The sequence below is a fragment of the Rhinopithecus bieti genome, unplaced genomic scaffold, assembly GCF_001698545.2.
Source record: "Rhinopithecus bieti isolate Rb0 unplaced genomic scaffold, ASM169854v2 scaffold_72161, whole genome shotgun sequence".
Taxonomy (NCBI): domain Eukaryota; kingdom Metazoa; phylum Chordata; class Mammalia; order Primates; family Cercopithecidae; genus Rhinopithecus; species Rhinopithecus bieti.
The window spans coordinates 508152-529237 of record NW_016828382.1 but is presented as its reverse complement, the minus strand read 5'-3'; the positions used below and the strand labels follow the sequence as shown (position 1 = coordinate 529237).

General features: G+C 42.3%; 1 protein-coding gene across 3 annotated transcripts in view; it reads left to right on the top strand.

Moving 5' to 3' along the window:
- BCAT1 (branched chain amino acid transaminase 1) overlaps positions 1 to 21086 on the top strand; it is a 137805-nt gene that overhangs the window by 37762 nt on the left and 78957 nt on the right. The window contains exons 1-3 of one of the 3 annotated variants that reach the window (XM_017864523.1): positions 10073 to 10312; positions 11371 to 11457; positions 19199 to 19399. In XM_017864523.1, coding sequence (XP_017720012.1) covers positions 10094 to 10312; positions 11371 to 11457; positions 19199 to 19399 — 507 coding nt within the window. In that variant the 5' untranslated portion in view covers positions 10073 to 10093. Of the gene's footprint in view, positions 1 to 10072; positions 10313 to 10960; positions 11294 to 11370; positions 11458 to 19198; positions 19400 to 21086 lie in introns of those variants that run through there. The other 2 variants (XM_017864525.1, XM_017864524.1) reach the window with 2 other exon arrangements.

Below are 21086 nucleotides of genomic sequence, written 5' to 3'. Positions count from 1 at the left end.
CCTCGTGATCCGCCCGCCTCGGCCTCCCAAAGTGCTGGGATTACAGGCTTGAGCCACCGTGCCCGGCCGTATCCTGCAATGATTTTTAGTTTAAGTTTAATGAATGTCTACATTCAGATTTGTTTTCACAGCTATAGTCCTGCTAATCTGCCTTTGTTGAAAACTCAGTTTTTATAATAAATAAAAAATATCAAAGCAAAAAAAAGAGCCTTTATGGTAAATCACCATTCTTACTGCACTTTAGCAGATAATCATGTCAGAGACTAAACTGACTTTGCAAATAAATTAGTCTTGTTATTACTATCTTTGTGGTAAAAATTGGGATGACTGTAGAAGACGAAATTATATTTCAGAAGAAAATTATACCATACTTGTTATTAGATTCTAGTCCTGACCATTGTTTTTTTGAGTTTTTATTATTTGCCTACAATTTCGACTGAATCCTGAATTCCTTCCTGGTTACGAGTCTCCAAACTAATGTTTTCCAATTTTTCTACCACTTTTCTGACTTGGAATCACCAAGCCCTACAGGCTTCAGCTAGACAACTTGATATAAACTTTGGAAGAAATAATGACAGCAACTTAATATATGAGTGGCGTTCATATCAGATTACTCAGAAAGTTTACTTGAACACCTGATTCAAACTATAATCCAGAAATATCTGTCAGATTGCCACTGCAATCTGAAGCTACTTCAGAGACTCTAGGAAAACTAGTTTATAGACAACTTCAGATGTTAATCTTTGTTTTTCTTTTGTTTCCATAGAAATGCCTTTTCTTAAATATCTGATTGCTTGATTCATGGGGAGGCCTGACTTTGGTGGAAGCCCATCTGCGACACCACTGCTTGAAATGAGAGTTAACTGTTAACCGTTTGATTGGACTGGCCTATTCTCACGATTGCAAGACTAGTTCAATGGCTTATTAAATAATCCACCCACTAGGCACAGTAGCTCACAACTGTAATCTCAGCACTTTGGGAGGCTGAGGTGGGCAAACTGCTTGAGCTCAGGAGTTCGAGACCAGCCAGAGCAACACGGTGAAACCCTGTCTCTACCAAAAACACAAAGAATTAGCCGGACACAGTAGCGTGTGCCTGTGGTCCCAGCTCCTTGGGCGGTGGATGTGGGAGGATTGCCTGAGCCTGGGAGGTAGAGCTTGCAGCGAGCTGAGATTATGACACTGCGCTCTAGCCTGGGCAACACAGTGAGACCCCATCTCAAAAAAAAAAAAAAAGATAATCTACCAACCCATTTTCTCAGCTGGGGAATGTTGGGCTCCTGCTCTCCTGTCTCTGGCCCTTCATTCTCCCTTGAGGCTGGCCGTCGAGACTACAATCCCTCTTCCCCAAGGTGGGCCATAGAAACCAAACCCCTTTTTCCCCAAAACCAACCATAAAACCTAAAATAGTTCTCTAACTTCCCCACCCCAGCCTGTCTGTGTAAGGCCATAAAGAAATTATCTGACTCACCTTGTTTGACTGTAGGTTATAAGACCCCCATTCCAAAGAGGGTCCAGCACCAGAAGGAAGAAATGCATGCTCAGAGAGGCAAGAAGGGTCCAGACAGACAGGCTGTGCTGGATTTCCCTGCCCAGTCTATTAGCATTAGACCATACGTTTTTTATCCAGTCATATTTCCACATGGCTCTACATGACTCTCCATACTAAGGGGGCTCAGGGTTTTGGCCCGGGCACTGTCTGTTGGGGAACAGAGTGAGTCATCCCCAGCTCATGGGTTTGCATCCGGTTCTTGTAAAAGGTCCAAAGCCTGTTGGATGGCAACCCTGAGCCATCGTGGAATGGGGGTTCCAGTTAAACAAATAGATATGCAGACAGCCAAACTACCATCTTCTTGGTGCCAACGCTTGCACTGTGGTCAAAGACTTACCTAGCACAGACTGAACAAATCTTCCCTTCAGTCACGTAAATGTCCCCAAGCAATGTTGAAGCACATGCCAGGATGGGCCCTGCTAGGTCCCGCTTGGTAGATAAGCAAATGGCTTCCTTGTGGTGTTTTTATTCTCTTTTGTCTCATTAACACTACAGCTTTGTGTTATCTATCTGATAATCTATAATTGTAAATACATACAGGATTGTGTAATTTGTGTAAATACATAATGACAGACTTCTGAAAACTCGTATTTTTTCACTTGGTGTCCATTTGAAACTGCTTTAGGTTCTGTGGCACATGAACCAATGGCATTTAAAAAGCATACTCTCCTTGCTCTTAAAAAACAAATAGCTGGGCGCAGTGGCTCACGCCTGTAATTCCAGCACTTAGGGAGGCCGAGGCAGGCAGATCATGAGGTCGGGAGATCAAGACCATCCTGGCCAACATGGTGAAACCCCGTCTCTATTAAAAAATACAGAAATTAGCTGGGCCTGGTGGCGTGTGCCTGTAATCCCAGCTACTTGGGAGGCTGAGGCAAGAGAATAACTTGAACCAGGGAGCGGGAGCTTGCAGTGAGCTGAGATGGCGCCACTGCACTCCAGCCTGGCCACAGAGCGAGACATCTCAAAAAAAAAAAAAGAAAAAAAAAAAAACTGTCCATAAAATCTTTTGTATTTTAGTAAAGACAGGGTTTCACCATAAAATGGACAGTTTCCCCGTATCTTTGGGTTTTCATTCTGAAGGCTCTTGTGTCACATAAAATTATGATCAAATAAATTTGTGTGACTTTTCTCCTATTAATCTGCCCCTGGTCAATGATTTTGAGTGACCTTCTGAAGAAGGTGATGGGGAAGTTTTCCTTTTGCTGCCACAAGGGATATATCAGATAAGTCAGTCTATTTTCTTGAACGTAGGTCACATTCATAGGAAAAACACTTTTTCCAAAAGATTACTGTCTTCCCAAATACCCACGTTCTTTTTTTGTTTTGTTTTGTTTTTTTTTTTTGAGATGGAATCTCACTATGTTGCCCAGGCTAGTCTCAATCTTCTGGACTCAAGCAAACCTCCCACCTCAGCCTCCCAGAGTGCTGTGATTACAGGCATAAGCCATCACACCTGGCCTCATTTTCTCCTTTTGGTGTATGTATTTTGCTGGAGTGCAGTGGTGCGATCTTGGCTCACTGCAAGCTCTGCCTCCCGGGTTCACACCATTCTCCTGCTTCAGTCTCCCGAGTAGCTGGGACTACAGGCACCCACCACCACGCCCGGCTAATTTTTTGTATTTCTTTTTTAGTAGAGACGGGGTTTCACCGTGTTAGCCAGGATGGTCTCGATCTCCTGACCTTGTGATCCACCCGCCTCAGCCTCCCAAAGTGCTGGGATTACAGGCGTGAGCCACCGCGCCAGGCCCTCTTCTCGTTTTTTTATATTTACCATGTATTTACTAGAATTGGTTTATTTTCATGGGCGTATGTTGTGGATTCTACTATAAATAATGCACTTAATAATCAGTAATAAAAACTTAAATCCTTTCTGTCTTGATTGTGGCCTTTTCTTCTTGCTATTAATTTCCTCAGCATAGATTAACCTGAACTCTTAAAAGCTACTTAGGTACTGGTGTGAAACAAAATGTTCTCCAAAGCAATCCAGTATATAATATCTGGATTTTAAAAAACCAGCCTCATTTAATTAGGATTAATTTCTCCTCTCAGAAGTTAAGCGATTCTGTTACTGCAAAATGCAAAATTATAAGCTTAATTGTTTTCCACACAGGAAATGAAATTCTTAATCTTTTTATCCAGAATATTCAGGTGTTTGTCTCTCTGTCCATCTGTCACTCCTTTTTAAGGTACTTGGAGATGACCTAGAGGCTTGCCATGCTTAGGGTTTCCTCCCAGTGCAGAAGAAAACTGGGAAGTGCAAATGAGGACGAGGGGTGGGGAGGGAAGGGGGAGTCAGGTGATTCAGAAAGTGCAGGAGCCCACAGACTAAGCTCAGGAATTTGCACTTTGTCTGCTGGCAGAGTGGGTTTCATCGTGGTGTGTATATATTGAGATATGCAACAGACTCCACTGGAATGTCAGAAGAACTTATGTTTGTTTTTCCTCTAACATGTGGGAAAAATTAAATTGTATTTGTATTTAACTCACATAGATTGGCATGTGCTCATTCTGCATGTCACCCTGCCACACTGTCACAAATTTCAAGCAGGGTCCTGAGGGGAGAGGAGGGCATAGCTCCCGCTCCCAGAGGGTTGCCTACGTGAATGCAGCCCTGCGCATTCATTCTCTTCCAGAGGGTTGTGATTTGTGGCGGTTTGTGTGAGCCTAGTTAAGGAGAGTTACAGATTATGTCATCTAGTGTTAATTGATAATCGTTGCAAAAGGGGCATTGGCTTTAAGAGAAGAGATTTCTGCAAAAAATCCTCAAAACAAGCATAAATACAAATTTAAAGGGATAAAGCCAGAATAATGAAAATACTGGAAATGTAAAACAAGGAAATGTGTCATGTTTTTCATGATAACTAATATTTTTTTGGTTTCTTTTCTTTTTTTTTTTTTTTTTTTTAAGACTGTCTCATTCTGTCACCAGGGTGGAGTGCAGTAGTGTGATCTCGGCTCACTGCAACCTCTGCCTCCCAGGTTCACGCAATACTCATGCCTCAGCCTCCTGAGTAGCTGGGTTTACAGGCATGTGCCACCATGCCCAGCTAATTTTTGTATTTTTAGTAAAGACAAGGTTTTACCACGTTGACCAGGCTGGTCTCAAACTCCTAACCTCAGGTAATCGGCCGCCTTGGCCTCCCAAAGTGCTGGGATTACAGGCATGTGCCACTGTGTCTCGCCCCGGTTCTTACTATAAGTTCTCCATTAACCATATCATGAGATTAAAAAAAAAAAACCAATGGTTTCATCAGAACTGACAAACAGTGGATGAAACAATTTTGATCATTAAGAAGACTTTAAAAGAAGGATTTGTATCACTGTCATTACTGATTACTAGGCCCTTGTGTATACTGAGCCTTTAGCTATGGCTGGTACAATAAAATAACCATACTTAGAAAGATATTTTAAAGTACTACTTATTTCATGTTTATCTCACCTTTTTATCCCTATTTTTGGGCATGATTTATTATTACTAGGTTTTAAATAAATAATGAAATGAAATAAGTATGTTAGGTTTGCATGCTGCTTTGGTTAACATTGCTATATAACCAACCACCCCAAACTTTGTGGCCTTAAAACAATAATTAATTAATTAATTAATTTTTGAGACAGAGTCTCGCTATGTCACCCAGGCTGGAGTGCAATGGCACGATCTCGGCTCACTGCAACCTTTGCCTCCCAGGTTCAAGTGATTCTCCTGCCTCAGCCTCCTGGAGAGCTGGGATTACAGGTGTTTTGCCACCACGCCAGCTAATTTTTGTATTTTTAGTAGACAGGGTCTTGCTCCAGCCCAGCCACAATAAAGCTTTCTAATCACCTGGGTGCAGGCAGGCTGGGTCCAAAAAGAGAGTCAGCAAAGGGTGGTGGGATTATAATTAGTTCTTATAGGTTTGGGATAGGCGGTGGAGTTAGGAGCAATTTGTTGTGGGCAGGGGGTGGATCTTACAAAGTACATTCTCAAGGCTGGGGAGAATATTACAAAGTACCTTCTTAAGGGCGGGGGGAGGATATTACAAGTACCGTCTCAAGGGTGAGGAGGGTGTATCGAACAAAGTACATTCACAAGGCAGGGGAATATCACAAAGTACATTATCGCGAGAGTGGGGAGGGTGTATTGTCACAAAGTCAGTTGATCAGTTAGGGTTGGGCAGGAACAAATCACAATGGTGGAATGTCATCAGTTAAGGCAGGAACTGGCTATTTTCACTTCTTTTGTGGATCTTCAGTTGCTTCAGGCCATCTGGATGTCTACGTGCAGGTCACAGGGGATAGGATGGCTTAGCTTGGGCTCAGAGGCCTGACAGACATGAATTTCCCATCATAAAATTAGAAGAGCGTTAATCAAATGATTAGAATAAAATATTACCATTATTTTGAAATGGCAAGCATTGCATGCAAATAAACAGCAGAGGGAGGCACTGTAGCCTAGACAGGGTTCAGAGATATTCCTGCCAAGGACATGGCACAGGAACTGAGCAAAGAAGGATGACAGTGCCTTGTTCTGTCTGGGAAAGGCAGGGGAATGTTACAGGTATTTGGGTATCTATGAGAAGGCCTGATGTCCAAAAGGACTGAAACAAATTAAATGTTTGGTGGGGGAGAGAGAGAAAGAGCGTAGCAAAAGTTGAGCTGGGGAGTCAGAGGCAGAAGGCAGAATCTGGGATGGGTGGGGAGCTTGCCAATTATTTTGTCAAATGCGTGATTTTGAAGGTTTTTTGACCAAGAGGAGATGTCTTCAGATTTGCATTTTGCGACATTTTCAGGGGTTGTCATGCTAAGAATGGCTTAAAGAGAAGCAAGGCTGGAGTCAGAGGAGCTACTTGGAAGCTGTTTGGTACTAGAATGGGGATAATGTGGTTGGAGAAATGGCAACTGTCAGGGTATTTGGAGCAAGAATGGATAGACATTGGTGATCATCACTTGGATGCATTTGAGGGACAACCCCTATGCTTCTACTAGAGCAACTACATAGAGCAGGAGTAAGCAACCTACAGCCTACAGACTACATTTGCTCTGTCCCCTGTTTTTCAAATACAGTTTAATGACAGAGCCATGCCCATTCTTTTACCTATCCATGGCTGACATCAGGCATGGTTCTAAGTAATATACATAGGTTTCATTATTTTGAAATGGCTCATCTATCCCAGTTGACAAACATGAAGTGTTGCTATTGTCTCATTTTACAGAGGAGAAAACTGACATACAGAGATTCTCATTCGCACCCATAGCTTCGGTTACCACCTCTATGCCAATGATTTAATAATACCTGTAATCTAGACCTCTTCCCTGAGCTTCAGATAGGCAGATCTCTCATAGCCAGTCTTGGAGACACTTAAGAACTCATGGGACCCAAACCAGACTTCTCCTTATCCTCTCGAACCACATTCTCTTTCAACATTCCTTTTGTCTTAGTGAATATCACCAAACAGATGAGCAAGTCAGATCCGAGAAGGTCTCCTTAGTATTTCTCTCATCCTTGTCCCACCTTATATCATCCATTTTTCTTTTTCTTACTTTCTTTCTTTTTTTTTTTTTTTTTTTTTTTGAGACCCAGGCGAGTGCAGTGGTGTGATCCTGGCCCACTGCAGCCTCAACCTCACCAAGTTCAGGTAATCCTCTCACCTTAATCCCATGAGTAGCTGGGACTACAGGCACACACCACCACACCCGGCTAATTTTTGTACTTTTACCAGAGACAGGGTTGTTGCCCAGGCTGCCACCTTACCTCCATTCTTGCTGAAATCTGGCTGTTTCTCTCCACTTCTATTGCCAACCACCAGCCAAGTCCAACTTACTAAAAGGATCATCTCGTATACGGATTCTGTAATAGCTTCATCCAAATCCATTCCTCACCACCCAGACCTTCTTCCAATCTCCAAACTGCAGCCAATACCTTCAATTCTGTCACCACTCCCGCATACTCCACCTAATCCTTAACCTTTCAATGGTTTCTCTTGCCCCTAAGTTAAGCTACATTGAAAATTGCTAAAGCTATAGCTTCTTAAGGTAACTAGTAAGTACAGTGACTACTATGTCTGGTTTATTCCAGCTGTTGCTGACTAATAGCACTTCTTGAATGAAGAAATTATATTACCCTACTGTAGGGAAAAATTTGTACTTCAGTGGAAAACTGAATTGTTTAGAGCAAACCTTTAAGGTTATCTGATTCTGATTCCATGGGCCCTTTCATTGGGTCTTACATAGTTTCATTGTTTTGGGTTATTTTACAGATAACTGATAGAAATGCAAAATAATTATTGCATGTAGCCATGCAAGTAAATTCTGAAGGTCAGGGTTCAGTTAACTTCTCTCCCCTACTGTGGAAGAAGCCAATTTCATTTGCATATTCATTTCAGCATTTCTGACCTATAAACATGCCTGTTCTTTGAACCAGTTTTTATATCTGCCTGGTAACTTCATTAAATGATTTAAGTAAACTCTATAATTTAGTTTATTTTATACCTGTATGACAGTCAGGCTTTTACCTTACTTTTGCTTTTTAAAATTATTCTTTAGCTCTCCCCAAGGCACTACTTGACTGGCCCTTTGGCTACTCACTAGCCCAAGCTCTATCCTCTTCTGCCCAAGGCAGCCCCAGGCTCTCTTTTGGTCCTTTGTTCCAGCCCTCCTTGGAGAAGTTCTTTTGTCCTGGAACTCACTTTCATACCAGGTGCTCTTCATCCCTTCTTCCTTTAGCAAATTTCTTTACTCTTTCAGATTTCTGCTCAAGGATCACTTGCTGAAAGCCTTTCCAGGCCTTTCTGAGTCAGTACAATCCATTATTAGAGGCTGTTGGAGCACAGGCAGCATTTGTTATAATTTTACATCTGTCTGTGGAATTCCTTAGCGCTTTCTAACACAATTAACACTTTTCTGTCTGGCTGGGGGCAATGCATGATAACAGGATGATGGTATGCTCTCAATCCTCCCTCAGCAACTAGCCCAGTGCTTCCAACATGGTGAAGAGATACACCGTTTATAGTTTAGACAGATTTTTGAGTAGCAAGTACCTACTGCTCAGGAGACAGTTGGACTGAAAAAATATATTTGGGAGTCATCAGCACATAGGTGCAGCCATGAAAATGCACAAGAAGCAAAACCATTGGCAGAAACAAAATGAAGGCTATTAGAGACCTTATTTAGGTGGAATAATTGGACAGAAGCCCTTCATAGGAAGGAAATAGAAGCAGTTAATACAGATGGAGCTGGGCGCAGTGGCTCACGCCTATAATCCTGGCACTTTGGGAGGCTGAGATGGGTGGGTGGCTTGAGTCCAGGAGCTCGAGACCAGCCTGGGCAACATAGCAAAACACGGTCTCTACAAAAAATACAAAAATTAGCCCAGCGTGGTGACGCGTGCTGGTAGTCCCAGCTACTCGGGAGGCTTAGGTGGGAGAATTGCTTGAAGCAGGGAGGCAGACAGTTGCAGTAAGCCGAGATCCGGCCTCTGCACTCCAGCCTGGGCAACAAAGTGGACTCAGTCTCAGAACAACAACGACAAAACGTATTTTATAAGCGACCCTGGACTTGCAGGGACACTCACCACCCTATGGGGCAAGTGACCTGCCTGGACTCTGTGGTCTTTGGAGCTTGGGACCTCACCCCAGCGTAAGAGGCCTTTTTGTGCCTTGTATAAAGGAGAGGAAAAGTGTAGGTTTTCTGAGTTGATAAGATTAGAGTTACAGTGTGTTATCAGTAGTGCTGTATGAAACCATTTCAGAAACCAGACCGGATTTAACCGCTTTCACCCAGAATAAACTGCCCTCCCCCTCTTTCCAAGATCAAGTCAGCCCGGGTTACCACTTCCTATTAATTTAAAAACCAGGAAGGCTCATAATTCAGGCTGACGTTGCCCCAGGAGAACACTGCATATAAGACAATAGCTATTCCAATCCTCCTTTCCCTTTTTAAACCAAGTAGTATTTCTAACATCACTTTTCCAGGCCTCTTTATATTGAGATCACGAGTCGACGTCGGAAAACTGTGAAAACAGTATGATTGGAGCTCTTGATGGTCTGCTTTGCCTGAAAACGATGAAAGGCATTGAGATCTTTGGGCAGAAACGGCGCTTAGAGAATGCGAGCCTGGTAGCCCCGTGACACCCCGAATTACAAACTCGGTTTGGGTAGGTGGCGCAGGGAAATCTAAAAACTGGATTCACGTTCTCCCCCTTCAGTTTGCACATAGGGGTCGGTGGCAGACATGAGCAGACGCACAAATGTCAATCCCCGCCCGCAAACTCTCGAGGGCACAAACTGCTTTTTGTCAGTTGGATTTGGAGTCTATGGAAAAGCTGCCCTAATGTAGTTTCTCCGAGGTTTCCTTAACCTTGACCGAGGGGCACTTCCCGGCCATTCAACTAGAGGGTGTTTAATAAACAAGGATGCCCGCGAAGTACCTGCGCTTGGAAAGGCGCTCGTTCGCGGCGCGCAGTCTCGGGCCACCTAAAGCGACCCGGGTGACAGGGACAACCGCTTCGGTTTTCGCGACTGCAGACAGACTGGGACCAGACGGTTGGAGGCTCCTCCCTAAGGGATGCTGGAGGGGTTGCGTCGTACCCTGCGCCTGGTCCTGGCGCACGGCCCCGGGTCGTGGTACCCAGCGCCCTACGGGCGGTGCGCCGGGGCTTGGCCACACCACCCGCTTTCTCGTCCAGCCGCGCGCTCCGTGCCACCGCCGCTCTCTGCAGCCCCGCGTCCCCGCAGCCTCTACATGGCCAGCCCGCTTCGCTCTGCTGCGGCCCTTGCCCACCAGGTACCTGGAACCCGGGCGTTTGAGGAAGGGGGGAGGATTGGAACCTGAGTCTCGGTAGCTCGCGGGCCTGGCCGGGCGCCTTGTCGCCGTTTCCTGCACCATCCTCCTTCGCCTCGCCCTCCATTCCGCCTGCAGCGAGGCGTCTCCTTTTCCCCCCATCCCTTCCCGAAATCTGGAGTCCCAGCCTGCAATCTCCGCCTCGGCGAGGTTCCCGCTGTCCAGGTCTAATACCCTCATGGGTGACCCCCTCCGGAGTGCTGCGAGGACCGCCACGGGAGACGTGAGGGTAGCCATGGACTCGCTCTGAGGGAGGAGGCGGGAGCTGAATCTCTGGGCTGCCACACAGCCACATCCTACGTGCCTTTGCCACCCCAAAATATTTTGACCGCAGCCTTCTGCCTCCTTGGATCGCTTTCTTCCCCACCCCACCCCACCCCGTAGTTATTTAGCAGATTTGGGCATTAAAACAAATGTTTGCAGGTTTTCCCAATTAGTCCTGCTTCCCTGTGTCTTCATCTTTTAAATACCCCCTAATACCATGAGGTTTGAGGTATGGGGTGGGTGCTGCAGCATCGGAGGACCCTGCTGGTGGAGAAAATGGTTCACGCCAGTCCCCTTCCCCTTTGCAAGCTTGCTATTGTGCGTCTGTGATTGACAAGACCACGAGGCTGAGCGCGCCCTGGAGATTTTTCTATAAATGGCTTAACACCCCAGTCTAGACTATTTGCTCGGATATAAGGGAGACAATTGTTTTTTTGTTCTTTGCCGGCGAACCCTGGCTCTGTAGGGCTGACCCGGAATGTAACCAGTCTTCCCTGAGCCGGCGGAGGAGGACAAAAACCGCCGCGACCCCGGCAGGGTGGGAAGTGCAGGGCAGCACTCCCAAGACGCGCTTGTTGGAGGTTCGGGCCTGGGTGCTTGGTTGTTTGAGCCTCCTTTTTGTGTTTGCCTGGGTCCTGGAGAGAAGCGCACGGTATCATGGTGAGTGTCATGTAGGTTACCCCGGGCCCCGCTCACCGACCTGCATTTACTTAATGGGGGTTTGATTCTTCTTTCAGGATTGCAGTAACGGATGCTCCGCAGAAGCAAGCATCAGAGAAGGTACCGGAGAAGGAGGATCAAAAGAGGTGGTGGGGACTTTTAAGGTAAGTTGCTTGCTAGGGGCTAAGTGTCTAAAGCAACATTCAACTGAATAAATCCATTTCTTGTTGAGATTTGGGGAAATTTTCACTGTGTGGGTTACCCAGTTTCTAGGTTGTGTTGTCAGACATTTAAAATTCCTCTCTTAGAGGAAGAAAAGCCATTTAGAGAGTGACAGTACATTCATCACAACAAAAATTATCTAACAGCTGATTGCTGATTTTATTTTAAGTCATACATTTTTCTTGAAAACAGTCAATTCGTAAATATTAACCTAGATGTTTATCTGATTCCATACTAAGTACAACCCTTCACTCTACTGGTAGAAAAGTTAAACTGTGATTTTCTCTTTCAGCAGCACATAACACTCTACAGGGAAAGTGTTGCATTTTCTTCTTTTCTATCTGAATTGTGGGGTTTATATAGTAAATAGCTCATACTTCAAATAGTGAGAAACAAATAAAGCACATTGAAAATTGTACAATGTAAGATATATTATTTTTTCTATGAGTCATTATCTCCTATCCTCCCTCCTCGTGGAGGTTTTAACTTCTTTTTATGCCTAGTGCTGCTCTTCTGCCTGTTTGAGTCACTGTCAATTGTCATCCATAGCACAGAGTGTCCTAATGATCTCACATCCTGGCGGTTCAGAGAGGGAAGGAAACTTGACTCATCAATTTCTCACACATTCAGCTCTCTCACAGTGTGCTAGAGACTGTGCCATGCATTGGACATCCAAAAGTGAATTCAAGATTAGGTCTCTACTTGCAAGGAATTTTTATTTTATTTTTCTTTTTTTCTTCTCTTGCTGTCATCTTAGCAAGGATATTTTAAAAAGCAAAATTAGAATATTGCAATTTCTTTTCTGTTTTTTTGAGACAGGGTCTCACTCTGTCACCCAGGCTGGAGTGCAGTGGCGCAATCTCGGCTCACTGCAATCTCTGCCTCCCAGATTCAAGTGATTCTCCTGCCTCAGCCTCCTGAGTAGCTGAGATTACAGGCATATGCCATCACACCTGGCTAATTTTATATTTTTAGTAGAGATGGGGTTTTACCATGTTAGCCAGGCTGGTCTCGAACTCCTGGCCTCATGCAATCCATCTGCCTCAACCTCCCAAAGTGCTGGGATTACAGGCATGAGCCACCAAGCCCCGCCTGAAGAATTCTTTGCAAAGAAAAATATCAACTCAAATGTAAATAATCGTTTTCTTTCTTTTTCTTTTTTTTTTGAGACAGAGTCTTGTTCTGTTGCCCAGACTGGAGTGCAGTGGCACCATGAATTAGGGATCGCTTTCGGCCTTGATCTCTCAGACTCAAGTGATCCTCCTAGCCTCTCAAGTACCTGAGACTATAGGCTTGCATGCCAGCAGGCCCAACTAATTTTGTCATTTTTTGTAGAGATGAGATCTCCCTGTGTTGCCCAGACTGGTCTCCAACTCCTGGGCTTACACAGTCTTTCCACCTCAGCCTCCCAAAATGCTGGGTTACAGGCATAAGCCACCAGGCTTGGCCATAAATAATGTTTTTATTTGTTAATTTAGATTTCTGTATATTAGGTTTTAGTTAGGGGAATTGCCTGTTGACACTCATGTATTTACACATCAAAACATGAGTCATGGTGGATGTATTCACAGCACATATGTAATAAGGCATGTGTAAAAATGATAGTGATAATTTAGGGAAGAAAAATGGTAGATTTTATAGACCATCTTGGTTTTTGATATACTTTTCTCTTTTTTTGGATTGATACATAATATGTGTACATATTTATGGGCTGCCTGTGATAGTTTGTTATATGCATACACTGTGCAATGATCAAGTCAGGGTCTTTGTGGTGTCCATCACCTTGAGTATTTAGCATTCCTATGTGTTGGTAACATTTCAAGTTCTCTCTTCCAGCTATTTAAAAATACGTAAAGCCAGGCACTGTGGCACACCCCTGTAATACCAGCACTTTGGGAGGCCAAGGCGGGTGGATCACTTGATGTCAGGAGTTTCAGACCAGCCTGACTAACATGGCAAAACCCCGTCTCTACTAAAAATGCAAAATTAGCCAGGTGCGGTGGTGCGCATCTGTCATCCCAGCTACTCAGGAGGCTGAGGCAGGAGAATCGCTTGAGTCTGGGAGGCAGAGGTTGCAGTGAACCAAGATCACGCCACTGCACTCCAACCTAGGTGACAGAACAAGACTCTGTCTGAAAAAAAAAAATATATATATATATATGCACACACACACACACACACACACATATATATACATATATAGAGAGAGCCTACATTGTTGTTAACTGTAATCACCCTACTCTGCTGTGAACAGTAGAATTTATTGCTTGTGTCTAACTGCATGTTTGTACTCACTGACCAACCTCTCTCCCTCCACCTACACCCTCCCCACCCCGCCATCTTCTGATATCTATCATTCTATTAATACTCTCTACCTCTATGAGATCAACTTTTTTTTACTTCTCACATATGAGTGAGAACATGCAATATTTGTTTTTCTGTTTTTTTTTTTTTCCAGTGTTTGGCTTATTTTACTTACCATAATGACTTCCAGTTCCATCCACATTGCTACAAATGACACAATTTTACTCTTTTTTAAATGGCTGAATAGTATTCCATTGTGTATATGCACCACATTTTATTTGTTCGTTGACGGACACTTAAGTTGATTCCACATCTTGAAAATTTGAGAATAGTGCTGTAATAAACATGGGAGTGCAGATATCCCTTTGGTATACTGATTTGCTTTCCTTTGGAAAATGTCCAGTAGTAGGATTGTTGGTTCATATGGTCATTCTACTTTTAGTTTTTTTTTGGAAAACTTCATACCGTTTTCCATAGTAGATATACTGATTTACATTCTTACCAACAGTGTATAAGAGTTCTCTTTTCTCTGCGTCCTCATCAGCATCTGCTATTTTTTGTCTTTCTAATAATAGCCATTCTAACTGTGGTTGCTTTTGACAGATTTTTCTACCTTTCTGTTAATCTACATCATTTATAACATTTCATATTGCCTTTTGGTTCTCTCTTGGGTAGTTTTCATATTGCTTCTCCCCTCCCCAATTATGATGCAGTTATATTACAATGAGGATGCAGGTTTGCAGCAGGGCCTAGCAATGGGATACGTTGTTACACATCCTGGCAAATCTTTCTGTGGACTCTAGGATCCTCCTCCTTTGAAAGAGGTCAGCCATCTATTTCTTCCAGTTCCTTCAGCTTCACATATCTCCACAGAATGCAACACTGCAAATCTGTAGTTCTCTTCATGATCATCTTTATTAGATTTTAAAAGAATATCTCTAAAAGATGAGCATGGTGCCTAAGGCTTTAAGGCTTTCCAAATGGAGTAAGAATAATGCATAGGAACCTAGAATAAAGTTATTAAATGTCTGATACAGTTGTAATGCAGACTTGATTTTTGAAAAGTGTGGCCAATGAAGAGAAGAGCAAATGTGCTATACGATGGTGAGCAAAAGGTGTTGACAGGCCAGGCGTGGTGACTCACACCTGTAATCCCAGCACTTTGGGAGGCTGAGGAGGGTGGATCATTTGAGGTCAGGAGTTTGAGACCAATCTGGCCAACATGGTGAAACCCCGTCTCTACTAAAACTACAAAAATTAGCCAGGTGTGGTGACACGTGCCTGTAATTCCAGCTACTTGGGAGGCAGAGGCATGAGAATTGCTTGAACCAGGGAGGGGAGGTTGCAGTGAGCTGAGATTGCACACTGTACTCCAGCCTGAGCAACAGCAGAAAAAAAAAAAAAAAAAAAAAAAAGTGTTGACTGACCCTGGCTGAAAACAGTTCTCAGGTGCTTTCAACAAATTTACACTTCCCTGTCCTGAGCTCCACTATTTCAGACAAATGATTACCCAACTGCAACTTTGAATTAAGAAGTTGTTTTTATATGCCTGTTTTTGTCCTTCATTTCTTGCCATTTCACAATCAGTTATTGTGGCATTCCAGATTCTTCCACAAACATATGATGTGAAACATCCTGACTTCGATGTCATCAGGGAATGTGGAGCATGGGAAAGAGACAGATTAATTATGCAGAAGAAAGTATCATTTGACAAAATATTTTTATGTATCTTTGGAAAGGAAATCTAGAAAAGAAAATAGTTTTAAAGAACACGGATAAAATTGTTTATAAAATTTGTTTCCTTTAGGAAAGGAATCGTTCCCTTAAAACTACATTTCATATCTGCCCCAAATGAGTCGCACATCTTCAGCTAATATTGCTTGTTTACGTTTGAACTTTATTCAACTCTATCACCTAGTAATTTAGTATTCCTAGGTAATTTCTCTTTGAGCTCGGGTTAAAAGTTGTTATTTTTAGTTTCCAGAGTTGCAGAAAATTTTTTTTCAAATAGAGGGAAGTTCATGATGAGATTTTGAAGCCACCTAATTGTATATTACTTTGAAAAACTGGATATAGGCTGGGCGCGGTAGCTCACACCTGTAATCCCAGCACTTTTGGAAGCCAAGATGGGTGGATCACCTGAGGTCAGGAGTTTGAGACCAGCCTGGCCAACATGGTGAAACCCCGTCTCTACCCAAAATACAAAAATTAGCGGAGTGTGGTGGCATATGCCTGTAGTCCCAGCTACTTGGGAGGCTGAAGCAGAACACTCACTTGAACCTGGGAGGCGGAGGTTGCCGTGAGTCCAGATCACATCACTGCCCTCCAGCCTGGGTGACAGAGTGAGACTCCGTCTAAAAGAAAAAAACAAAACGAAACAAAACAAAACTGGATATAGGGCCGTGCTTAGGTACAAATCAGAAAGTTAGAGGTTGCTATTCATATCATTAAGAAATAATGTGTCTTATGAAAGAATGTAGCAGTTTACTGAAATATAACTCATACCTAGTAATGTAATAATTTATCTTTAATTGTCAGAAATTTAACTGATATTATGAAGTTCTAATTATAAGAACACTTATTTGAGGTTAAAAATGATCTTATTCTATCACTGCTTTGCCAGTAATTTGATCTCTCTGGAATAGTGCATTATTGTCGGTCCTGTGGGTATTTTAAGTAGTCTTAGTAGTCTTAGTAGAAGAAAATTTGCATTAAGTTTGTCTTACTGTATTGATATGGCTCCAAATGTTTCTTAGCCCAGGGTCCTCCCTATTCACTGATGAAAGCTAACTATGGCAAATCAGATGTTTATTGCCCAAGAATACTGTGAAACTATTCATGTAATAAAAAATTTGTGTTAGAATTTCACTCTCTTTAAATCCTGGACATCTTCTGTGAGTGTATCTGAAAGCAGGCAGACATCTTCAGTATTTAAGAAATCCTTTGCTATTCTGTGTGGTAGGCACTGTGTTAGCTTTGGAATTCAACTGTGAATACTCTAGCCAGACTTCTTGTCTGAATAGTCCAGAATCGGGGTCGCTAAACTTTCTTTCTTTTTTTTTTGAGATGGAGTTTCACTCTTATTGCCCACACTGGAGTGCATTGGCGCGTCTCTGCTGACTGCAACCTCTGCCTGCCAGGTTCAAGCAATTCTCCTGCCTCAGCCTCCCAAGTAGCTGGGATTACAAGCGCCCACCACACACCCAGCTGATTTTTGTATGTTTAGTAGAGACAGGGTTTCGCTGTGTTTGCCAGGCTGATCTTGAACTCCTGACCTTTGGTGATCCACCCGCCTCGGCCTCCCAAAGTGTTGGATTTACAGGGTGAGCCACTGCGCCTGGCCTGCTAAACTTTCTTAAATGGCTAGATGATAAATATTTTAGGCTTGAGGGCCATCAGGTTTCTGTTACAACTAGTTGGCTGTGCCGCCATTGAAGATACAAGAATGGTATGACTATGTTCTAATAACATTTTAATTCCCAAACAGGCCAGCTGGTTGCATTTGATCTGCAAGTAAAGTCTGCCTGACCCCCTACCTAGTCCAGAGGATAACGGGAGAGAAAAGGGATTCAAAGATAAAAATAATTTAGCTGGAATATATTTCTTTAAGTAAACTTATTATACTCAGTGAAGAGTCTTAATATTTTTACTTGAATTAAATAGTGGTAAAACAGGCTGGGCACAGTGGCTCACGCCTGTAATCTTAGCCCTTTGGGAGTTCATGGCAGGCGGATTGCTTGAGCGCAGGAGTTCAAGACCAGCATGGGCAACATAGTGAGTCCCTGTCTCTAAAAAAAATACACAATGGTAATAATAATGGTAGAACAAAGTCAATTTTTTATTGAAACTTTTTTTGAAAAGTTTTTATTGAAACTATTGAAAATTTTATTGGCATATTACAAAGTAGCATTAGTAGACTAGCTTGAACAGTACAGTAATATTCTATCCTTAATACCTTTTGCGTCATTGTAATATGAGCTTTCTGGTTGTTTTAGAATGTTTCCAGCCTGAATCCTATTCTAAAAATATAATTTACTATCATTCATAATATATCAAATGACTCAGGTAGCTGCAAGGCAGTGAATTAAACAGAATTAGATCATTTTTAAAATAATGATAAGAGCTGATGATGTAAAGTGAAGGTCTGTATTTAATTTGGGAGGGAAATGACTATTTTTGTATATTCAAAGAGATGGAGTTTGACATCCCATCACAACTTGTTGCAGGTTGAACTTGCCCCTGTTTTTTTTTTTAACTGATCAAAAGTTCCTTCCCTTGTGTTTCTTTTTTTCTTTTTCTTTTCTTTTCTTTCTTTCTTTCTTTTTTTTTTTTTTTAGACGGAGTCTTGCTCTGTCACCCAGACGGGAATGCAGTGGCGCGATCTTGACTCACTGCAACCTCCACATCCCGGGTTCAAGCGATTCTCCTGCCTCAGCCTCCCAAGTAGCTGGAACTACAGGTGCATACCACCACGCCTGGCTAATTTCTTGTATTTTTAGTAGAGACGGGTTTCACCGTGTTAGCCAGGATGGTCTCAATCTCCTGAGCTTGTGATCCGCGTGCCTCGGCTTCCCGAAGTGCTGGTCTCCTGTGTTTTTGTCAGCATTCCACAGCTGCTATAAAGTTGGTGGTGGTATCGCATGCAATTTGTATACTTAATGTTTGGCCATTTGCAATGGGCAAACTGGCTGTGTGGGGAGCTGGTGAGATGCTGCTTGTGGGGAGTTGTTTCCTATTACTCTGATTTATCTTTGTTTAAATAAGAGTTCCTTTGTTCACTGTTTCCTCCACACAGAACAGAGGATTTCTATCTTACTGTTCGTTCTCAACTTTCCTGTTTTCAAAGAGGAAAACATTTGCTTCACTTCGCTCATTTCTTCTCCAGTGCACCCAGAGGATTTTGAAGGCTTATGCCAACAATTCTTTGGGGCAGTTGGAGTGTAACCATTGCTAAGTAGCAGTTCAGTACTTTAATGACACTCATTTTAGTTTAACAAATCATTGTGAGTGTTGCCATTTTTTATTAGGGAAAACATCTCTTTCTTCTTTTCCAAATACTCAACATGAGTCCTATGATGAGAGTGAAAAAGGGTTGTATTCTTTTTTTGTATCATCTTACCCAATCTGCTATTTTGTCCCTCTTCTATGTATCACTGGAATTTGGTTCTGATATTCTATTAGGCAGTGTACATTGCAGAGATTATGAATAACTAGCTGAATTCTGAATGCAGGCTTGATTTGTTCAGCTCAGAGTGTTAAATTTCTGTGTTAGCTGCCAACATTTAAAAGTCAATTGATTTCCCTTTTTGCCCTCTGTGTCATCTAGCCAGCGAATGCTCAGTAACTTTTCTTTAAATAGTGATGATTTTTCTTCCTCAGGCTAAAGACCTAATAGTCACACCAGCTACCATTTTAAAGGAAAAACCAGACCCCAATAATCTGGTTTTTGGAACTGTGTTCACGGATCACATGCTGGTGGTAGAGTGGTCCTCAGAGTTTGGATGGGAGAAACCTCATATCAAGCCTCTTCAGAACCTGTCGTTGCACCCTGGCTCATCGGCTTTGCACTATGCAGTGGAAGTAAGTACATGGGAATTAAAGAGAGTGACATGCTTGCACTTCACTGTGGGTACTAAATAGCTTCTCCTGCTAAAATAGCTCTTGGGCAGTGTGGGCTTTATCATATTTACCAGAGAAAACCGAAAATGTCTTTAAAAATTTTCCTGTAGACAGTTGGATTGAAGATAAATCTTAGCAGCTAATTTTTCAGATAATCTTGTATTTTCTGTGATGTCAATAAAAAATTATTTAGAGCAAACAGAAAGGACAACTGGTGGGAAAATTGGCAATTAAAAAGCCAGCACTGTTGATATTTTAATAAGTCACCTCTCTTCTTAGATCTTCTAATAATTGAGAAAGAGTCATTGAGAACAATATTATGATTAGATTTTAATGTTCACTCCATGTTTTCATGACCAGCAATAATGTCTAGTTATGCATGTTAAGGAACATGTAATTAAATGTCCTCCTTCAGGCATGAATTGAAATAATTATAAGCATAAAATGTTTAGAGAATTCTTTCCCTGGTCCTTTTCAGGACACACAGTTAATCAGATGCACAGTATACTTCCCATTGTCTTGATTCTCATTGTATTTTACTTTTCAATGATTTGGACATCTTTCCCAGAATAATAGGGGTGCTGGAAATAATAATAGTCTTCCTATTAAGTGTTAAAATATGGTAACAGTAAAATATTAATAGACAAAATGATAAAATAATGACTTTTGTTTATTGAATTCCTGTAATACATTCTGTATTATGTTCCGTATAGAATCATCTCATTTAATTACCTTCAGTGAGAAGGCATGTGATTAAGCATTCAGATTCTGAAGTCAGACTTCTTGGGCTCAAATTCAGTCTCAGTTGCTCCGCAGGAACCTTTATGACTTGGGGAATTTAATCATTCGTGCTTTAATTTCTTTATCTATAAAATTGGGGTAGTTATAATACCTATCTTATAGTGATCTCATAAGTATAAAATAAAGTAATTTAAGAACGTACAGTCATGTCTGGCACATAGTGAGAGCCCAGTTGTTAGCAATAATAATTAACCCTTGAAGCAGTGGTCTCATCCATTATAAAAGGAGGCTCAGAAGAGTTGCTTCCTGACTAATATTACACAGCATTAAGGGTGGAGCTGAGGTTCCAATGAGAAGCTTCTTTCTGTTATATAACCCCTAAATGTATACACCAAAATTACTAGGATGCTTTTGCAATTAACTCCTTCAAAATTATAAATTCATATAATTTTGGAAAGGTATTCACAGTCCATATATATCCACAAAATGTTGAATTTAGGAATCTAAGTTTCTGTTCCCATCTCTTCCTCTTAGGTCAATTTGAATGAGTTCTTTCATTATTTCCCATAAGCCTTCACCATGTCATAAGGTATAATAAAGAACAAGTGAAATAAAGTGCATTTCTTTCTTCCTTCCTTCCTTCCTTCCTTCCTCCCTCCCTCCCTCCCTCCCTCCCTCTGTCACCCAGGCTGGAGTGCAGTGGCACAATCATGGCTCACTGCAGCCTCAACCTCTTGGGCTCAAGCAATCCTTCTACCTCAGCCTCCTGAGTAGCTGGGACCACAGACACATGTCACCATCTCTGGCTAATTTTTATATATTTTGTTGAGACTGGGTTTTGCTGTGTTGCCCAGACTGGTCTCAAACTCCTGGGCTCAAGCGGTCCTCTTGCCTTGGCTTCTTCAAG